Here is a 16,930-nt window from a genome sequence, read left to right as displayed (position 1 = left end):
TATGTTTCGAAGCCATTAAATTATATTATTTTGATGATGATGATGATAAAGTGTTCTATCTTTTATTTTCATTTTTCCTGAGTAGATCCTCTGGTGTCTGGAGCAAAGGCAGTGGATTCCAGAGGAACCGTATGAACTTTCAGACCAATTTCCTGCAGCACAGGTGAGTTCATTACTAGTGTAGTAGTACTAGTAAAAGTGTTCACGACACAACTACTACCAGCATTCAATTTCACTATAAGCCTCATTATGTTTTCCATTAGTGCAAACAATCAGATTTTTGTTTTAATGGCCATATCGGAGTTTTTCAATGCATTACACTCATTAATATTGATGCCTTTGTCTATATAATCCATTCTAAATGTGACAAAATTAATCTAGAAGCCTGTAAATATATGGATTTATTTTTATTTCTAGCTGCCAGTTTAGTCCTGGACAAGTACCAAGCTTAAGTTAGAACTGCACATTAAGGCAACATTGCGTAATATTCATGTTTCTTGCTATTTGGTGCCCATACAACTTGAGTGTAATTTAATCCTATCTGAAAAAGTTAAAGTAGATTTATGGTCGCCGTGGTGTTCCCAGTGTGAGGTGTGCAAGCCAAAAAGTTACGTCATCATGTCTTTCGTGTCCCGTCCTTTAAAATATCTCAAGAACCGTTCATCCGATCTACTTCACACTTGGCTTCCTGGGTACCCAATGAACTTGGGGTTAGGATTTTGGAACAGTTTGGACAGCGTTGGATATGGATATTAAGGTGAATAAAACTAAACGACCACACAATAAAGGTTGAGAGAAAAAAAAATGCCAAACACTATATTTTTCCCTTTCCTTTATTGTATTATATCTTTTTTGTGCATGTTATAGGTTTACAAAGTGAAAAAGCCTAAAGTCCACCCCAGAGCCACTTACCATCTCCAATAAAAAACGCTGTTCACGAACTGCTCCAAACAGTTCTATTGTAGTCCAGTCCAGACTGATCTCATGAAGTAGCGTATGTACGACACGCCAATTTGTATGCCATTTTGGCATGTTATCAAGACGCAAAATCACTTTTTAACGTGTTTATTAATGCAATTTGCCCGCCATTGACCTACATTACGAGTGAATTTTCACCGTAGCGAGTAGTATAAAGAGACCTAGGTCCGCAGAAGGAGGGTGGTTGGGGTGGTGGATCGGTAAAACACAGGACTTTCACCCTGGAGAGCCGGGATCGCGTCCCGCGTGTGGTGATTTTCAGCCATTGTTGTTGTTATTGTTTTTTAAGCCTTCCCCAATGTTTCTTTCCTAAAACCAACCGTTTGTTTTCCTAAGCGTGTTTTTGTCGTTTTTTTCTGTGTTTTTGCCGCTTTTTTTGTGATACTAAAGCCTTTCCGTGTTCTTTTCCTAAACTCAGCCTTTTTTTTTTTTTTTTACACATGGGTGACATTCTCGTGATAGTACGTCACGTTCTCGCGATAACACGTAACGTGGTGACGCCACGTGGTGTGTATGTTTACATCTGCTGTATACAGCGTAGACATACACGTGGATAGCTCAAAATGCGTACAGATAACGCGCCATTTGGCTTTAGGAAAGTGCCGTGTATGTTTTCGCAAAGTTGATGCCATGATGCCATGTTGTCCAGCCTTTACTTCCGTGATGAACGTGCGTCACTTTGTAACACACGTTATAATGCTCGTCTAGCTGCTAGAGTGGCACGCCCTCCTACTCTGCTTCTGACTGGTTAGTAGTCCTTACCTAGGTACTGCGCATGTGCGACTCCCAACAAAGATAGAACAGAAGTGAGATGCTTCACTCTGTAGGGTAAAAAGAGGAGCTGCAGTAATGTGCAGTACAACAAAAATATGGTGTTTTTTGAAAATTAAACCATGTAAACCTATTCTGATATAACCTCTAAATACAATTATGAACCTGAAAATGAGCATAATATGAGCACTTTAAGTTGCTGTGAGCTATAAATTCACCACTTCTAAGCAGAAGGCAGAAAATAACGTCATTTCGGAGCCTGACTGGGCAAAGAGAGCTGTCTTCCTTTGTCGCACTCAGACTAGGTCTTTAACACTAATAACACTACCACCGGCAAAATACCTGTGCTAATTAAATCCATACTTTAATGTTACTTGATAACCGTCAAGCCACTATGCCTGTTTGGAAATTAATATCTCTGCTAAAGTGTTAAATTAAACAACACACCACTGTCTGTACTCGGTTCGATTCTGATGGTTGATTAATGCATATTTTTGATGATCGGGGGCCGGATCCCCCATCCGGCCCCCGATCATCAAAAATATGCATGCACATGGCGCACCGCCATAAGTCCATGAGGCAAATGTCTCTAATTACTCAAAATTTTAATTGATATTTTGTGAGTAAAATCTGAATCTGCATGTAACCAGTAACATTTCTCTGTCAGCTAAATGTATTAGTACAATGTTTTCCTCTGAAGTAGAAGTACATAGGTCAAGCAATCGGCCTGTTCCTTCCCGTTCCATTATAACATGGTTCAGCTGGGAAGACTGGCTGAGCAGGTTCGCCTGTACAAACATCTGAATAATTCTTCATGTACAGACCACAGGAACAGTTAAATGGCCTTAAATATGTGGTAAGAGAGAGCCAATACACTGGGCAAAGAAAAATGCATTTTGCTGGAGGGTGTGGAAAAACATGAGAACGCTTTGTCAAAGAAAAATAAAATTGTCTCATGGAAAGAGTTTTCATAACTTCGAGAAGCAGACTTTAATTCTGACTTGGAGATCAGCGACAGTAACGTTAATAATTGGGAGTACACAAATGCAATGTTTTGGTGGTATTTCTGTGTTTATCATGGATGTGTTTACTACTGTTGCCCGACAGACTGCTTTCCTTTACTTCCACTCTCTACTTTTTCCTTACTACTTCTTGCTTATTCAAAGATTGTTTTGTTTGTATGCCCCCTGGCGTTTCAGAGAATACTGCAACAAACAATGTGTTGAGCATGAACTTCTCGGTGCATGCTTGTAGCTCACATGCCATCTACGGAGGCCAGTGCCACGTTGTCTTGCACAAGTATAAACAAAGCTTTACATGCAAAAACAGGCTATCGGCGTGCAGAGTGGGGATGACAGGCACCATTCTCCCTATTATGTAAGTTCAGAGTAAGATCAAAATGATTTAGAAGCTTTTATTTTAAGGTAAAAAAAGTTACGGAATTTTGCTTTAATATACTTTTAAAGACAATGGTTTACATTTCTTCAGTTTCATAATTATAATTCTTTTCTTTATATAAATCATTTTCTACATATAAGTCATCTTTGCAACGCCCCGTTTTGACGCACAAAACTAATAAAGGCTTGTTAAACCAAAGCCGAGGAAGTTGGACGGAAACCTGCTAATTTTTATTGCCAGTCATCCATTTTCAGTCCGATTGTTTTTCCCGAAGCATCCTGTGTGAACTGTGAATGTTGCCTCTTCCTGAACTCATCACTGTCCGCTCCTGCCACTGTGAGGGAAGACGTGGGGTCTTGATGCAGACACATTTCAACACATTTCCTCTTGAAATTGCATGATGGCTTTTGTTGTGAAAAAGTATTTTTTTATGTCCCCATGGCTGTTTGTCATTCCTTTACACTTACGGGTACATTCCAGCGTTTGGTGACCACATGCTTCGCTCTTTTATTTATTTATTAATTAGCTGAATTAGCCAAAAACAAAACATTCCCATGTGGCTGTTTTATCCATAAACAACCCCATATTGATTGTGCCACAACATGTATCAATATCACACTTTAAAATTAACATATACTGTGATAAAAGATTTGATCCATATTGCCCACTATTAACTTTCCCCATATCGCTCTTCTGAAGATTTGGTGGTTAGATTTGAAATGTGTAGTTAAACAGTGATTAGTGACCTTAAAGCTACAATAGAAAATGCAACTTTTGAACATTTCATTTTTTATTTTGTACTTGAAGTGATAAAAAGTTACTGAAAAAGTTGTGTTGATCTGGCATTTTTGTGTCAAACAGAATTGTTGTTGAGAAGGACTTTAGAGCTTACGTTTTAAGCTCTGTGTCTTGTGGTTGTGTTTGATATTCAACTTCAGTTATGAAACCGCTGGTAGAGTATTACAGTCAAACACTCCAACAAATCTAAAGCCAGTGTTTACTGGTGAGAAATTCAGCTTCCTCACTTCCACAACCTTTTCATAAATTGGATGTTGAAGCTTTAAAAGAAATATTGCATAAATAAAAAAGACTGCAAAAAGATCGTCATGCATGAGCATGTGGGAAGGTGCTGCAGAATTATATTAAAAGAATTCCCCTTAGTGTAGCCTATGTGCAATAAAATCGTTAACTAGCTAGGATTCAAGATGTCAAACTAACAAATCTCCATCATATAATAATGTTAAATATCAAATTTAAAATCTACATATAAATTAAACAAGAAATGCACATACATTCTCAGGAGAAAAACAGCATCGTAAGAGAAACATTTTCTGTCATTTTTACATTTGCATTTACATTTTAGGCATTCAACAGAAACATAATCACTTTGAGCCAGTTTTTCTGTGTTGTACCATTGTCTCTTTCTTTTTTTGTTTTTACAATGACATAGGCAGCTATTATTTAAAACATAGTTAAATGGGTGCTTGAACATTAAAATCTTTAAAGACATTAGATTAAATAATGTCACAATTTACTCTGGCCTCTTCTGTATGGTTAGCTAGCTGTAATTACTCATTACTCAATAATGTAATTATTATACCTAATTATCTATACATACCATTCATAAGTATTTTCAGTATAGATATTTGTCATTTTGTCAGTCTATTTCAAATTACTATACACATAAACATGCACAAAATATGTCTTTCCAAAGGTATGTAAAAATATGTTCATGAAGTGCTTTGGTTCCCTTGAGAATTTTTATTTTTGGTTTTGTTGCTGTTCGTCAGGCAGAATTTCCCTCCCACTTTGTTTAATCTGAGCGTGACAGTTCAAAGGGAACCTGAGAAGTCTGCTGGTCTGATCATCATTGTAGTGGACTTCAGTGAGTAGCCCGAGCCTTTCCAGTAATACCATTTGATTCCATTGAAGCGATTTGAATTTTGGCCTTGTTGGTAATACATCCCATTCAAATTGGACGGACCACAGGCATCAAACCACCAACCTAGAACATCAAACCAAACTTACATTTAGATGTAATGTTGTCAAAGAGGATAATGCATGCAACTCTGTGTATAACAGGGATGGCTTTTGCCGTATTTTCTGTAGTATGATTTGGTAACCTGTTTTTAGAATGGGCTAGTTTGGTGGGCTAAATACTATCACACTTGTCATTGATGATTGTACATGATTGTACGTAGCTATAGGATACTTTTGGATACAAAGCCCCTTTCAGAGCTAAACCATCTTTATGTTCTCTTGTGGTGACTTTCAATCCATTGTACATGATTGTACGTAGCTATAGGATACTTTGGATACTTTTGGATACAAAGCCCCTTTCACAGCTAAACCATCTTTATGTTCTCTTGTGGTGACTTTCAGTCCATTTATACACTTTACTAATGCATTGTTGTTTTAATTTAGAAAGCTATTAATGAGAGTTAAACCATCTGAGTTCACTATAATTGAAACTACAACATTAAAATTGTATGTATATGCAGGCTTTGTTAACTGTGCCATCTGGAGACTGCCTACACTCCTCTAAAACCTGAACAGTTAACAAGCTGTGACATCTACTATATAGAATTAATAGACAAAGTTGAGATTTAAACAAACAAATGAGCATTAAATTACATTTTTCAAGCAATAATACCGGTTGTATAGCTTCTATGTAATGAAAAGCATTAATGCACTTTTCAGCTGTGTTGCACTTTAGCCATAGCTCAATCTATGTTATGTCATTATGTCATCACACAAGCAACTAGAAGCTACTTGTTCAAAAGTGGAAGTACGTGTCATGGTGTCAAGGCAGGCATTTCATATTTTGCAGCATCTAATTGGATATGACAGTACAATTGCTACTGCTCTTATGTAGAGGTGTCATCATAGAGATTGTCAGTTATCGTGGACACATAGCCCTTTTAATTTGAATATAACAACTGGGCTGTCATTCGTAGTCCATAGGAGTAGCATGTATATCTGTAAACAGTGTTCAAGCAAACCTGAAAATCTAATCTTTCAGTTAAAAATAAATGATTGGAGCTCGTAATATGGTTTAACATACTTATGGTTTCTTACAGATTTAGTAAATTAATTCAAAGCAGAGCCTGCTTTACTCTTTAACAGTGTCGTGATTGTGGATAATGTGCATTTGAAGTCCCCTGTGAGAGAGGCCTCATGGGAAAAAAGGGAGAGGGTTAGGGTTTTCATGCTTTAATGCTCACTTGGCAGACCCTAATACAGAGGGAGACTAACTTCTGGCAGTGGAGTCACTTTTCAAGGGGAGAGAGGTAAAAGCTCTGTTCCCAGGCTATGAATGTCAGCCATTGTAGGCACTGAATTCCCCAATGAGTTGATCAGTGATTAACTCTGAGCTAATTGTGCTCTTTGACCTGGCCATAAAAGTAAAGGCGTCCTTAAAATGCCCTTGAATATTTTTGGGGGGAGTTCCAAGATTTGGGTGGGTTGGAATTTGTTCCATAACAAGTGCCATCACGAATCAACGTGATTATTGTATTTTCCTGACGAGCACAATAGACCTTTTTCACGGCAGACATGTTGACATGTCATAGTAGGAAAAGCACAGGTGTATTCAAAACCATTAATGATGGCTGCATTCCACTTAGGAGAGGCCCTGGTATTGTGGATGCTGACTCACTGAAATAGCTTACTGGGACACTTGATGGAATTGAGCCATCGTTAAGGTTATCAATTTCAGCTGTGCTTTTCCTACTATGACAAGTCAGAATGTTTGCTGTGAAAAAGGTCCATTATTCAAAAGCTCAAGTTATTTACAAAAATGTGTTTCTTACCCCCTGTTGTCAGTTGTGAACATTTGCAAACACATTTGTCGTTGTCCGCATCCTTTGTACTGAAATCACTTCCTGGCTGCCCGATGCTGCTTATTTTGCCTGCTGTTCCACTGAAGCCTTTGAGGTGTATCCTGTAGAATGGAAAAGGAAAAATGAAGGAGGAGGTGTGATTGCTGTTCCTCAAAAGGCAGCGTCCAACTACCTTACACAGTTCTTTGGGCACAGCTTTACTAGTACTGGATTTAAAATGGAGTTTTGGCATAAGGATTGAAGTGTGTGCTATTTGCATTACAGTTTTGTTCAATACTATACAATAATGGTCATTTTTGTTGATGTTTCTGCTTATTGTGATTTTCACAAGTAGCTTGGCAATTTCAAATGTTGTCATGCTATTTTTGTTTCTTTCCCCAAAAGATTTGTGTTATGCTATTATGTGAAGTTTCTTTTCTAAGAGTTATTTGGGAATACTGAGTCAACTAACTGGAGACATAGTTTAGTAGACTTAAGACCTAAAAAGAACTGTGTTGGATTGGAGCATTTCAAACTCTGTTTGTCAAATTCAAAGGAAGGATCCATTCCACTCTTGAAATCAGCTTAGGTTCGGAAAATAAAATACTTCTGAAGGCTGTGTTATTGCCAAGAAGTGCAGACTGAATGTTCAAAAACCAAGGCATTTTATGTATTTCCTATTTTTCAAACACTGGCCAGTTTATTACTTTTTTTTGGGGCTGATTCCAGTACGTCAGTATCAGGAAATAGATAGTCTTATACAGCAAAGAACCACTTTCTATAATGTGTTTTGCTTTTAAGTAAAACTAGGAGGTCAGCATTTATCATGAGCTAGTTTTTTCAAAAGTAGGTTTCTGGCGATATGTGTGATACGGGCCAGGGACACTGTCAAAATGCATTATCAGTCAAGACTGTAGAATTAATCCTTGCACATTAATGCTACGACTTAATAACCAGAGTGAATTCAGCACTGTCAGCCTGTCCGTTAACGTGGTGTCATGTTGCCTGTCAGTGAACCGACTAGTGAATTAGCCTGATAATCCGACTGAATCGTTTCACTTCATTTTTACATTTATTTGAATTGCTTAAAAAAAAACAGATGTGGGTGACGATTCAGAAGTATGGATCCAGGCTGGTAAAAAATGTTGTATGATGAAATAATTACAGCCAGAGCTCCTATGCTTTTAGCTTTGGGGAGAAATTTATGAATGAAATAGATTGCCATTACACTACATGTGAGTTCTATTGATGGTGCTTTAAAGATGATTTGTATGCATCTTGTTTTATGACTATTGCCTCTGTAGGTTGTCACTAACATAGTTTTTAATTTCTTCATAATAATTGCAAGGCTTTGAGTTTTGAGGCTCTGCTTTAGTTTCGCTCCTTGATTGAAAATTGGCATCCGTTTTGGGTATCTGTTTAGGATAGCAAACTTCAAAAGCACTGTTGTAAGAGAGACACATTATTTCCTGAAGGGCTTCTGTATCCTTAACAACTTGAGCTACATGAACTGTAAATTTTTTACTTAAAACAGAAATTAAACAAAATGTTCAGTATTTGCTACCAAGCATCTGACCCACTTTGTTTTTTTCAGATTATTTGTTTTTGGCATTTAGGCCTTTATTTGATAGGACAGCTTAGATATGAAAGGGAAGAGAGTGGGGGAATGACATGCAGCAAAAGGGCGCACGTTGGATTTGAACCTGTAGTCGCTGCAGAGAGGACTGAGCCTTTGTACACTAGGTGAGCTACCCAGGCTGCCCGACCCACTTTTTTTTTTTTTTTTTTTTTTGTTGTCAGTACAACGTACCTGTAATTTTGTGCTTCACTGTCGAGAGAAAACTGGTCATATTGTGAGAATTCAGAGTTTCCTTCCCAGTCGCTCAGCTGGATCCTTAGTTTATAGGACTGTTGAATTGTCAGTTTGGAGACAAATTCATTTCCTAACCAGAATTCACCTGAAGGATCTCCAAACCCCTGAAAAGACACAAAATAAATGCAATTAAACCTTGTTGAACCCCTGCAGGAGGGGCTTGTAGGTTACTTTTTCCATTAAAAAAAACAACAAACAAACAGGACCACCATGTACATTTCTTGGATACTACACTGAACGTTATTTTCCCTGTAACTAAAATATTTCATCAGAATACTGAAGAGACTTTCAGCAGTTACACAAATATTCACATTCCCAATGAGATGTTGATAAGAAAGTATGCCAGTTTTTACTGAACTTGCATTGTGGTAGGAAAAAAGGAAATGGCATGAATGCTTTCCTCGGTAAAGATTGCTTAGTAGGGACTTGAGGTTCTTTTTGGCACGGCGTTGGCTCATTTATCTCCTGTTTGGCATTGGCAATGCTGGTCTATTTTTGGGCATCATCTAGACCCCCTAGATTTTAAGTTTCAGATGCACTGCTCTGTGTTTGTAGTACAATCACCAGGCCTTTAAATCACTCTCAGTTGATGGCCAAAACCAAATTTGCTCACTGTATTGGAATGAATTGCATTGGGAATGAAAACCGTAGCCTAGGTTATATTTTTTTAAAGGGAAGAATTACTTCTTGATCGCTTTTACCTTTTTGTACTCTTGCCACGTACGGTGAAAGTCAACATGGCCGTCAAAGCGTTTTTGTAGTACTGTCCACCCACCTCCTTCTGTCTCCATGTCACAGAAAGCCTTCAAACACAAGGAAAAAGGAGTTCTTTGCTCATTTATAATTTGACAATGTTGTCTTATTTGAGTTTGTTTAAAACGTGTTAAGTTGCACGGAAGGTACACAGAATTGAAGTCCAAGTCTTAACTGAAAAGTTTCTAAGGAGATCACCATTTTAGCTAAAGCATGTACATCATTAATGGAAGTCTAAGAACATTTTAATTTAACTTCTCCGCCCTCAAACACAATACTGTTTACTGAGCATTCCAGAGGTTTTATTTACAAGATTGAGTAAGTGTTGATGGGTCAGTGCATGCCAAGTCTGAATCAGTTAAACAGGATTACTGTACCTTAACCTCTATTGTAGTGTTAGGTAATGTGAGAGTGTGGACTCCACTTTGGGTGTTTCCTGCCTTGAAGACCGCAGCACAGTCCATGAATGTGGTAGGAGTATCCTGCATCATGACAGTTTTGCTCTCTGCAGAAGAAATCAGCCTTGTTATTTTGACACACAATTGTATGGCATTTAACCGTTCTCCTTTGATAAGTTCACATTGAGGCAAAAAAAGGTCACATTCATTTCTTCAGTGTTACTGCTTTTACAGTGAGGCATGTGATAATTAAAGTTATATGATGATCTTTTGTGCAATTCATGACAACTGCACAACGACACACAATGGCCTAAAAAAAAGAAAAGAATTGTTGCAGGGCCATTTGATTGGATTAGTTTGTGCAGGCGTTAAATTGATTTCAAGTGGCTACAGCGGACTGTGGTTGTACTTGCAGCGCCCAAGTATGGATTTGTTTTACAAATATGAATATAAAACTTAAGAGTGCATCAAAGAGGTTATGATGACCTGAAGTGCGGACTCACCTCGAGCTGAACCGACAGAGATGGTGTGAATGAGGTTGTTCACGGTGTCCAGTAGCTCCTGCTGCTGACGTTGCAGTACAGTGTTGTTGGAGGAGACTTTGAGCAGCTGTTGCTCCAACTCGCCGATTATGGATGTCTGCCTCAGTATTAGAAACTGAAGCTGCTCTTTTTCATCGCGAAGCATCTTCAGCTCCACCTGCCTCTGCTCCTCCATCTCCTCCACCTTTTTCTCCAGAAAGCTGGGAAGAGGGTAACAAGTTCAGTGGTGCACATTAGCACAACACTATATTGTTTAGTATGGCCTGTGATTTTACAATATGTTGCGATTTGATGTTCTCACCTGTTTTTGTCATTCAGCTTGCTGATGTCATTTGTTTGGACAATTAGTTGTTTTTCCAACTTGTTAGTTGACAAGGAGTTTTCAAGAAGTTGACGCTCAAGTCGAGTTGTATGATGAATTACCTAAAAACAAAAGAACAAGGCGAAGCAGTTCAGTCAAGCTGTGTACAAGAGATATCTTGTAAAATGGTCCATTCGTCCATCAGTAGATTTCTAAATGCTCCTGAGTGATATAAACACTTTGTACTTCACATTAGCCTCAAGAAGGTCTCAGGATCCTCTTGATTTGTTTATCCACACAACACAACATGGTCCCAAGTTTAACTCACAACTAGATGCAGGTTGTGTTCTACTATTGACATGTTACTGTGAAATTATGCAGTTGCATCTGACATTTCTCCAATACAGTATGCAAATAACAACATGACTTGCATCAATTTAGAAAAAAGAAAGTAAAAAACCTTGTAACATAGAAGAAGGTATGGCAAAAGAGCAATAAACGTGTATAAAACAATCCTAAAAAGTTTGTTTCGTCAACAGGCAATTTGTCAAAATAATTCCATTTCGATTAGTGGGTCAAGTTCAACACAAGCTCAGTTTGCACCTCTAGCGTGAACAACAAACAGCCATTTGCAAAATGGAAAAACATGACAGGAAACAACGACCAAATTCCAATACAGCAGACATACCTGAACAAGGGAAACCTATTTTCACAGACCGACGTATTGAACTAAACTCTGCGGTTAGGGACCTTGCCTCTAATTTCCCAGTTCGGAGGAACTGAACTCAGCAAAAAGCAGGTTGTTTACATGGATCCAATGGAGCTGTTGATGCCTTTGAACAGACGGATGTCTGATTGTGACAAACTGATAGACCCTTTCTTGGGAATACGAGTGTGCTAATAACAGGAAATGCTGTACAGTTGGCTCACATAAGGTCATTGACGTGTAGCCACAATAATAAACTGACGCAGTCATGCCTGTTTTTCCCTCTGCGTATTTTCTTTTACATTATTTAATGCAGTGTATCGCAGAGGACACTTAGGCTTGCATCTATGAATGGAAACAAAGGAATGTTAAACATGTATTCATGTCATTAAAAAACAACTTAACCACAATTTCATTAGCATGTTATTCTGTTAAGAAGCTTATTATGCTATGTGTAAACTGTTTTGACAGTCCTGTTGCATAGCCTGTAAAAGTAGCAGGCAGTACAGCCTCACCTGTGCCTCCACATTGGTCAGTTTCCTTGTTTGCTCTGCGGTTTGACTCAGCAGGTTTGTTCCAATTTCAATCATCGTAGCTGTGTGGTTGTGTACAGCAGTCTGTTGGATTTGGACCATGTCCTGCTTCATGCTGTCCTGTATGTAGTTCTCCAGCTGCAGCACAGAAGCAAGACAATTAATTAGCTTGAGACCGTTTTAAAGAATCATTGATTAGATTGATCTTGCAAATGCCATTAGGAGCACTATGAGGAGGCAGAGGAACATGCTTTTCTCTAAGATTATCTGTCTCGTGTACTACTGGAAGTATATAGTGACGGTGTGAGCAAATATGACAAAAGGTTATTTTTACATTTGTTTTATACTGAACCTTTAACAACTTATTTTGGAAATATATTGATGGCGCTATAATAGAGATTTATGATCAAGCACCATTGTTTAATTATTTAAATAGAGCTATGGATGAAGTTGAACAGAACTGTCCCATGACAAGGTATTTTAAATAGTTTTTATTATACGGTGTCAAATATTTAAAAGCTTCTTTAAATTAAAACATGAAAATCATTGTTTTGTCCTGAAGGTCAAAATGTGGAAATTAATAGATTGTAATATTTTCTTAGGAAAGTAATACAATAATAAGAATCTTGAAACAGATTAATTAATTAATTTATATAATCTTGACTTATGCATGGTACAAACATTTACAGTTCTGATGTAACCTTGCCCATATCAAACCTCTTAATCATAGGAATAATACAATGAGCATAGATGGCCTCAGGATGTGAAATGGTCAGTGTTTCATCTTTACGAGATTTGTTCTCATCTACCTTACAGTATTGCCAGATTTAGACCGAGACCAATCATTAAGTTATTTCCTGCATGGTGTTCCTGAGTGGCAATCAGGTCACACGACTCGTAAACAGGATGGAAGTGTTGAATGAGGAGTTACATCCTTCATGACAGTATGACATGTGTGTGCAACTGGAAACCAGTGTCCGTTTAATATCTTTGTCATCTGCAGTAAGTTTGCATAATCACTTTGGTTATTTTCTCATCAGTCAGCAATGCAACCCCAAACTGACAATTTTATTATTATTTTTCTTATGGAAAATACAAGTAACATTTGCAATTAGTGCTGATTTTGTTTGTCTTCCTTTCATGACGTCAAGTTTGTTTGTGTTATTGGATACACAAAGGGATCTGTAGTAGGTGGAAGGCTGTCATTTGAAATTTTGGCAGGATGTCCCATTGACAGTCATTGATCTAATCAGTTGTTTACTCCATGCGCGAACTGTGTTCCTCAACAAATTGTTTTTCCTCATTTGTCATTAGCTGGTGCAGTGTAAAAAGGAAGGAAGGAGAAATTAAGTGACTATTTTAAATATATATATCACACCTGATGGAAGTCTACGGTTTACTGATTTGGAAAATCTTTTCAAAATAAAGCTCATCCTGAATGTTTATGTGACAGCAGTGTTAAGTTATTCAAGCTTTTAAGTGACTGATTCCTCTAACTTAGGTGGCAATTACTTGTTTTCTCAAGTTATTTACACTCTATTTAAGCTCTTCCATCCCTCAAGCCACTTCTGTAAAAGAGGCACTACCATGATTAAGTAAAGTTCTATATCATCCATCAATCCTTCTATTTCCTTTACCTGTTTAGTTCTATTTAGGATAATGGGGAGCCAAAACCTATCACAACATGGAATGGGTACATTATACCCTATGCACCTTTTAATCAGCAGTATAATTACATATATGAGTTTAAATGAATTAAGGCTGCACCCAAGGTAGCCAATATTTTGTTTTACTACTTTCTAGCTGTAGGAGAATGTGGTTTTCTTTTATCTGTGATGACATAAATTGTGACAACTGACCTCTCTACCACACGTAACAGCTTATCAGGCTGAATAATTAAATAGTATTTTTTTTACACATTTGTTCTGGGTTGCTAAGCTAATAATGGCTATAGCACACTTGCCTACTGATGGAGGTTTACAAAGTCTAGGCTAATTCTTCCACTTTGCAGAGCTGTGGTAAGGTATAATATTTAATAGTGAGAATATGTATTATATTTGGGTGCTTTAGTTCACACAAATCTTTATGGCAAAGTATCAAGTTAACTTTAGGAAAGAACGTTTGTGTTGTGAAACTTTAACCATCACACCTGAGCTGAGATTTCTCCCATATTTACTGTATCTTCTAATGTGCAAATTAATTTGGTGAAGTCGCACAACAGAAGAAGGCACTGGAGTCCTTCATTTAAACACAAACAGCTATGTTGATACAGCTAAATCTTTGGTGACATATCATTAATCAGCAGTGCTTCTTTGTAGGGGTAGGGAAAAAAATGGATTCACCTACGTATCAGGATTTTTTTTAGACAAATTTTAAAATCGATTCTTTTTCCTAGAATCAATTTTTTATTTTTTTTTTACCAGTGGTTCACCTAAATATTTCCTGTTTTATGGTAACGCAAACGGCGACTACATTATTTCCATTTCCAGCAAAACGGCGAAAGCAGAAAATGCAGAAAATACATGTTATGTACTGTACTTCTTTACAAATTAAATAATGTCAGACTGACTTTTTTAGAAAACAAATAGTTTTTAGAGATGTATAATGATATATTGTCTCTAGAATTATTCAACTTTTGTTTTTGTTAAAGAACGAAAAGAAAATCGCAATACTCAATACTATCGAATCACAGTACTTGTAGAATCGCAATAAATGAAAATCGCAATACACATTGAATCAGCATCAGTGTATCGTGAAAGAATCGAATCGGTACAAAAGCTTATTGTCCCAGCCCTCCTTCTTTGTATGTAAGAAATATGTAACCTGTGTTAAAATGTTCACTTGTGCTGCAAGCAGGCTTTGATTTCTGAGGCAGCACTTGAGCTTTTGTGCCCTCTGAGCGCTCCTGTGGAACAGTTTAGAGCTCTTTTCATGTTACGAGACGGGAATTGTGTGATCAAGCTGTGAGGTGTTCTTGTCTTGTATAGTTCTGATCAGTAATTACACTCTAAAGAGGGAGAAGAGAGGGAGGTCGTTCACTTCTTTCAATCACATCCCTCGTGTGGACAACTGTGTTGAGTCTTTGTCAGTCATTAAACCCATCATGTCCTTTTGCACTGAAAGAAAGTGTTTCACAGACAGATTTTTGTAAGTTTGTTTCCACATAAGACAATTGTTGTTTTTTAACAAAAATATGTCTGGTAATGCTGTGTGTGGGTTTTTTAATGTGTTATAGCTCTGACATAACTACACATTTAGACAAAATTGTTGTAAACCTTTTCTAAACTGATTATGTCTTGTTAAGTGGAGCAGTTTCATCACTCTTTTATTTTGTGGTATTGGTCAAGCCTCACTCATTTTAGTATGGCACTTAAAGAGCTAGTGGTTTAGTGTGAGCCTCAATAATCTGCCCATCACTTGAAAACAAAAACAGCATCCTTGAAAAACAACTTTCTTTTCATGCTGGATGTTAAAATGTGTAAGTGTGTAAGTACAGTATTAGATAATTCATCAAATGTTTTAGTGTTCTATATTTCATCCAAATGATTCTCATGCTCTATACTAGGTGTTTGATTTTCTTTAAAATGCTACCTTTTTTCCTTTCCAGAAAATTGTAAGGAAGTATGAATATCTCCAGTGACACGTGCTGAGGAAATATAGCTCCTCAGCACATGTTGTCCTTTAACATATCATGCTGCTTCAGATACCTAAGTATACTTCATCCTAGAGCTGGGCAATATATCGATATTATATCGATATTGTGATATGAGACTAGATATCGTCATAAGTATTGTCTTTTCCTGGTTTTAAAGGCTGCATTACAGTATTTAGTTCAGTTCAGTCATTTTCTGAACTTACCAGACTGTTGTAACTGTTCTATTATTTGCCTTTGCCCACTTAGTCATTATTTCCACATTACAGATGATTATTTATCAAAAATCTCATTGAGTAAATATTTTGTGAAAGCACCAATAGTCAAAACTACAATATCATTGCGGTATAGATGTCAAGGTATTTGGTCAAAAATATCGTGATATTTGATTTTCTCCATATCGCCCAGCCCTACTTCTTCCTATTTACCTCTGAAACTATCACTCTCAAATAACTGTAATCAAGGCAGTCATTGATATCACAGTCTCATGTATTGATGTGATATCATGGGTGTGACACAACTTTACCTTAAGCAGCCACTGTGTGTTGTTCTCCATGATGATCTCCAGTTGCTCCAGCCTCTGAGCCGACTCCTCGTTGTCCACAGGTCCATCCTTTTGAACTGGATAGTTGTAGTTGCTGCTCTGGGTTTGGCAGTTTTCCTGCTCAGGCAGCAGAAAAGTGTAGCTGCACGGCCCGTTTTGGATCTGATATTGTCTCTTACCCACAGCACTTTGTCCTGTCCCCAGACAAAGGCAGAAACTTAAAACTAGTAAGTCCACATTCAGCATCTTCATAGTAAAGCTATATATAATATTTACCTTTTACAAAGTAAGTACAATTATAAGTCCTTGGATTTTTAAGTTGACCTGTCCTTAATTTTCTCTCAATGACTGGATGTCTTCCCTCAACAATCCTCTTGAGGTTCTGCAGACTCCGTTTATTACCTCTCAGTGGAAGGAGGAGAAAAGGGCATCAGGAATTAGAGGTAATGTGTCATTCCCTTTAGGTTACCGGTTCCAGACTGCATGTGCTCTTCTCATCAAGCCCCCAACCACTTGTTTGAGCTGCCCGTGGCCCCTCTGATTAGCTAACTGTGAGTCTAAACCACACCCCCCTCACTGCCGCCACTCACTGTGAAGAGCAATGAAGTGGAGATTCCTTTCAGTGCACACTCACTTCACAACAGCAGATGCACAAAACTA

At 37.6% G+C, this 16,930-nt stretch overlaps 2 protein-coding genes across 5 annotated transcripts in view; one reads left to right on the top strand and one right to left on the bottom strand.

Moving 5' to 3' along the window:
- Window positions 1-16,930, top strand: part of mcph1 (microcephalin 1) — a 34,209-nt gene that overhangs the window by 12,042 nt on the left and 5,237 nt on the right. For 2 of the 4 annotated variants that reach the window (XM_028603360.1, XM_028603359.1), the window contains exon 13: window positions 86-163. In XM_028603360.1, the coding sequence (XP_028459161.1) occupies window positions 86-163 (78 nt within the window). Of the gene's footprint in view, window positions 1-85; window positions 164-16,455; window positions 16,498-16,649; window positions 16,714-16,930 lie in introns of all 4 variants that reach the window. The other 2 variants (XM_028603358.1, XM_028603357.1) reach the window with 2 other exon arrangements.
- Window positions 3,970-16,768, bottom strand: angpt2a (angiopoietin 2a). Its single transcript, XM_028603374.1, has 9 exons — window positions 16,253-16,768; window positions 12,057-12,212; window positions 10,836-10,957; window positions 10,496-10,734; window positions 9,972-10,099; window positions 9,543-9,644; window positions 8,779-8,945; window positions 6,960-7,090; window positions 3,970-5,152 (listed from the first exon to the last, which is right to left on the bottom strand). The coding sequence occupies exons 1-9, from the start codon at window positions 16,520-16,522 to the stop codon at window positions 4,980-4,982; spliced, it is 1,488 nt and encodes a 495-aa protein (XP_028459175.1). The 5' UTR covers window positions 16,523-16,768; the 3' UTR covers window positions 3,970-4,979.

Source organism: Perca flavescens, chromosome 17 (genome assembly GCF_004354835.1).
Source record: "Perca flavescens isolate YP-PL-M2 chromosome 17, PFLA_1.0, whole genome shotgun sequence".
NCBI classification, from domain to species: Eukaryota; Metazoa; Chordata; class Actinopteri; order Perciformes; family Percidae; genus Perca; species Perca flavescens.
The sequence above is the reverse complement of the archived record's forward strand: the minus strand, read 5'-3'. Positions and strand labels throughout refer to the sequence as shown.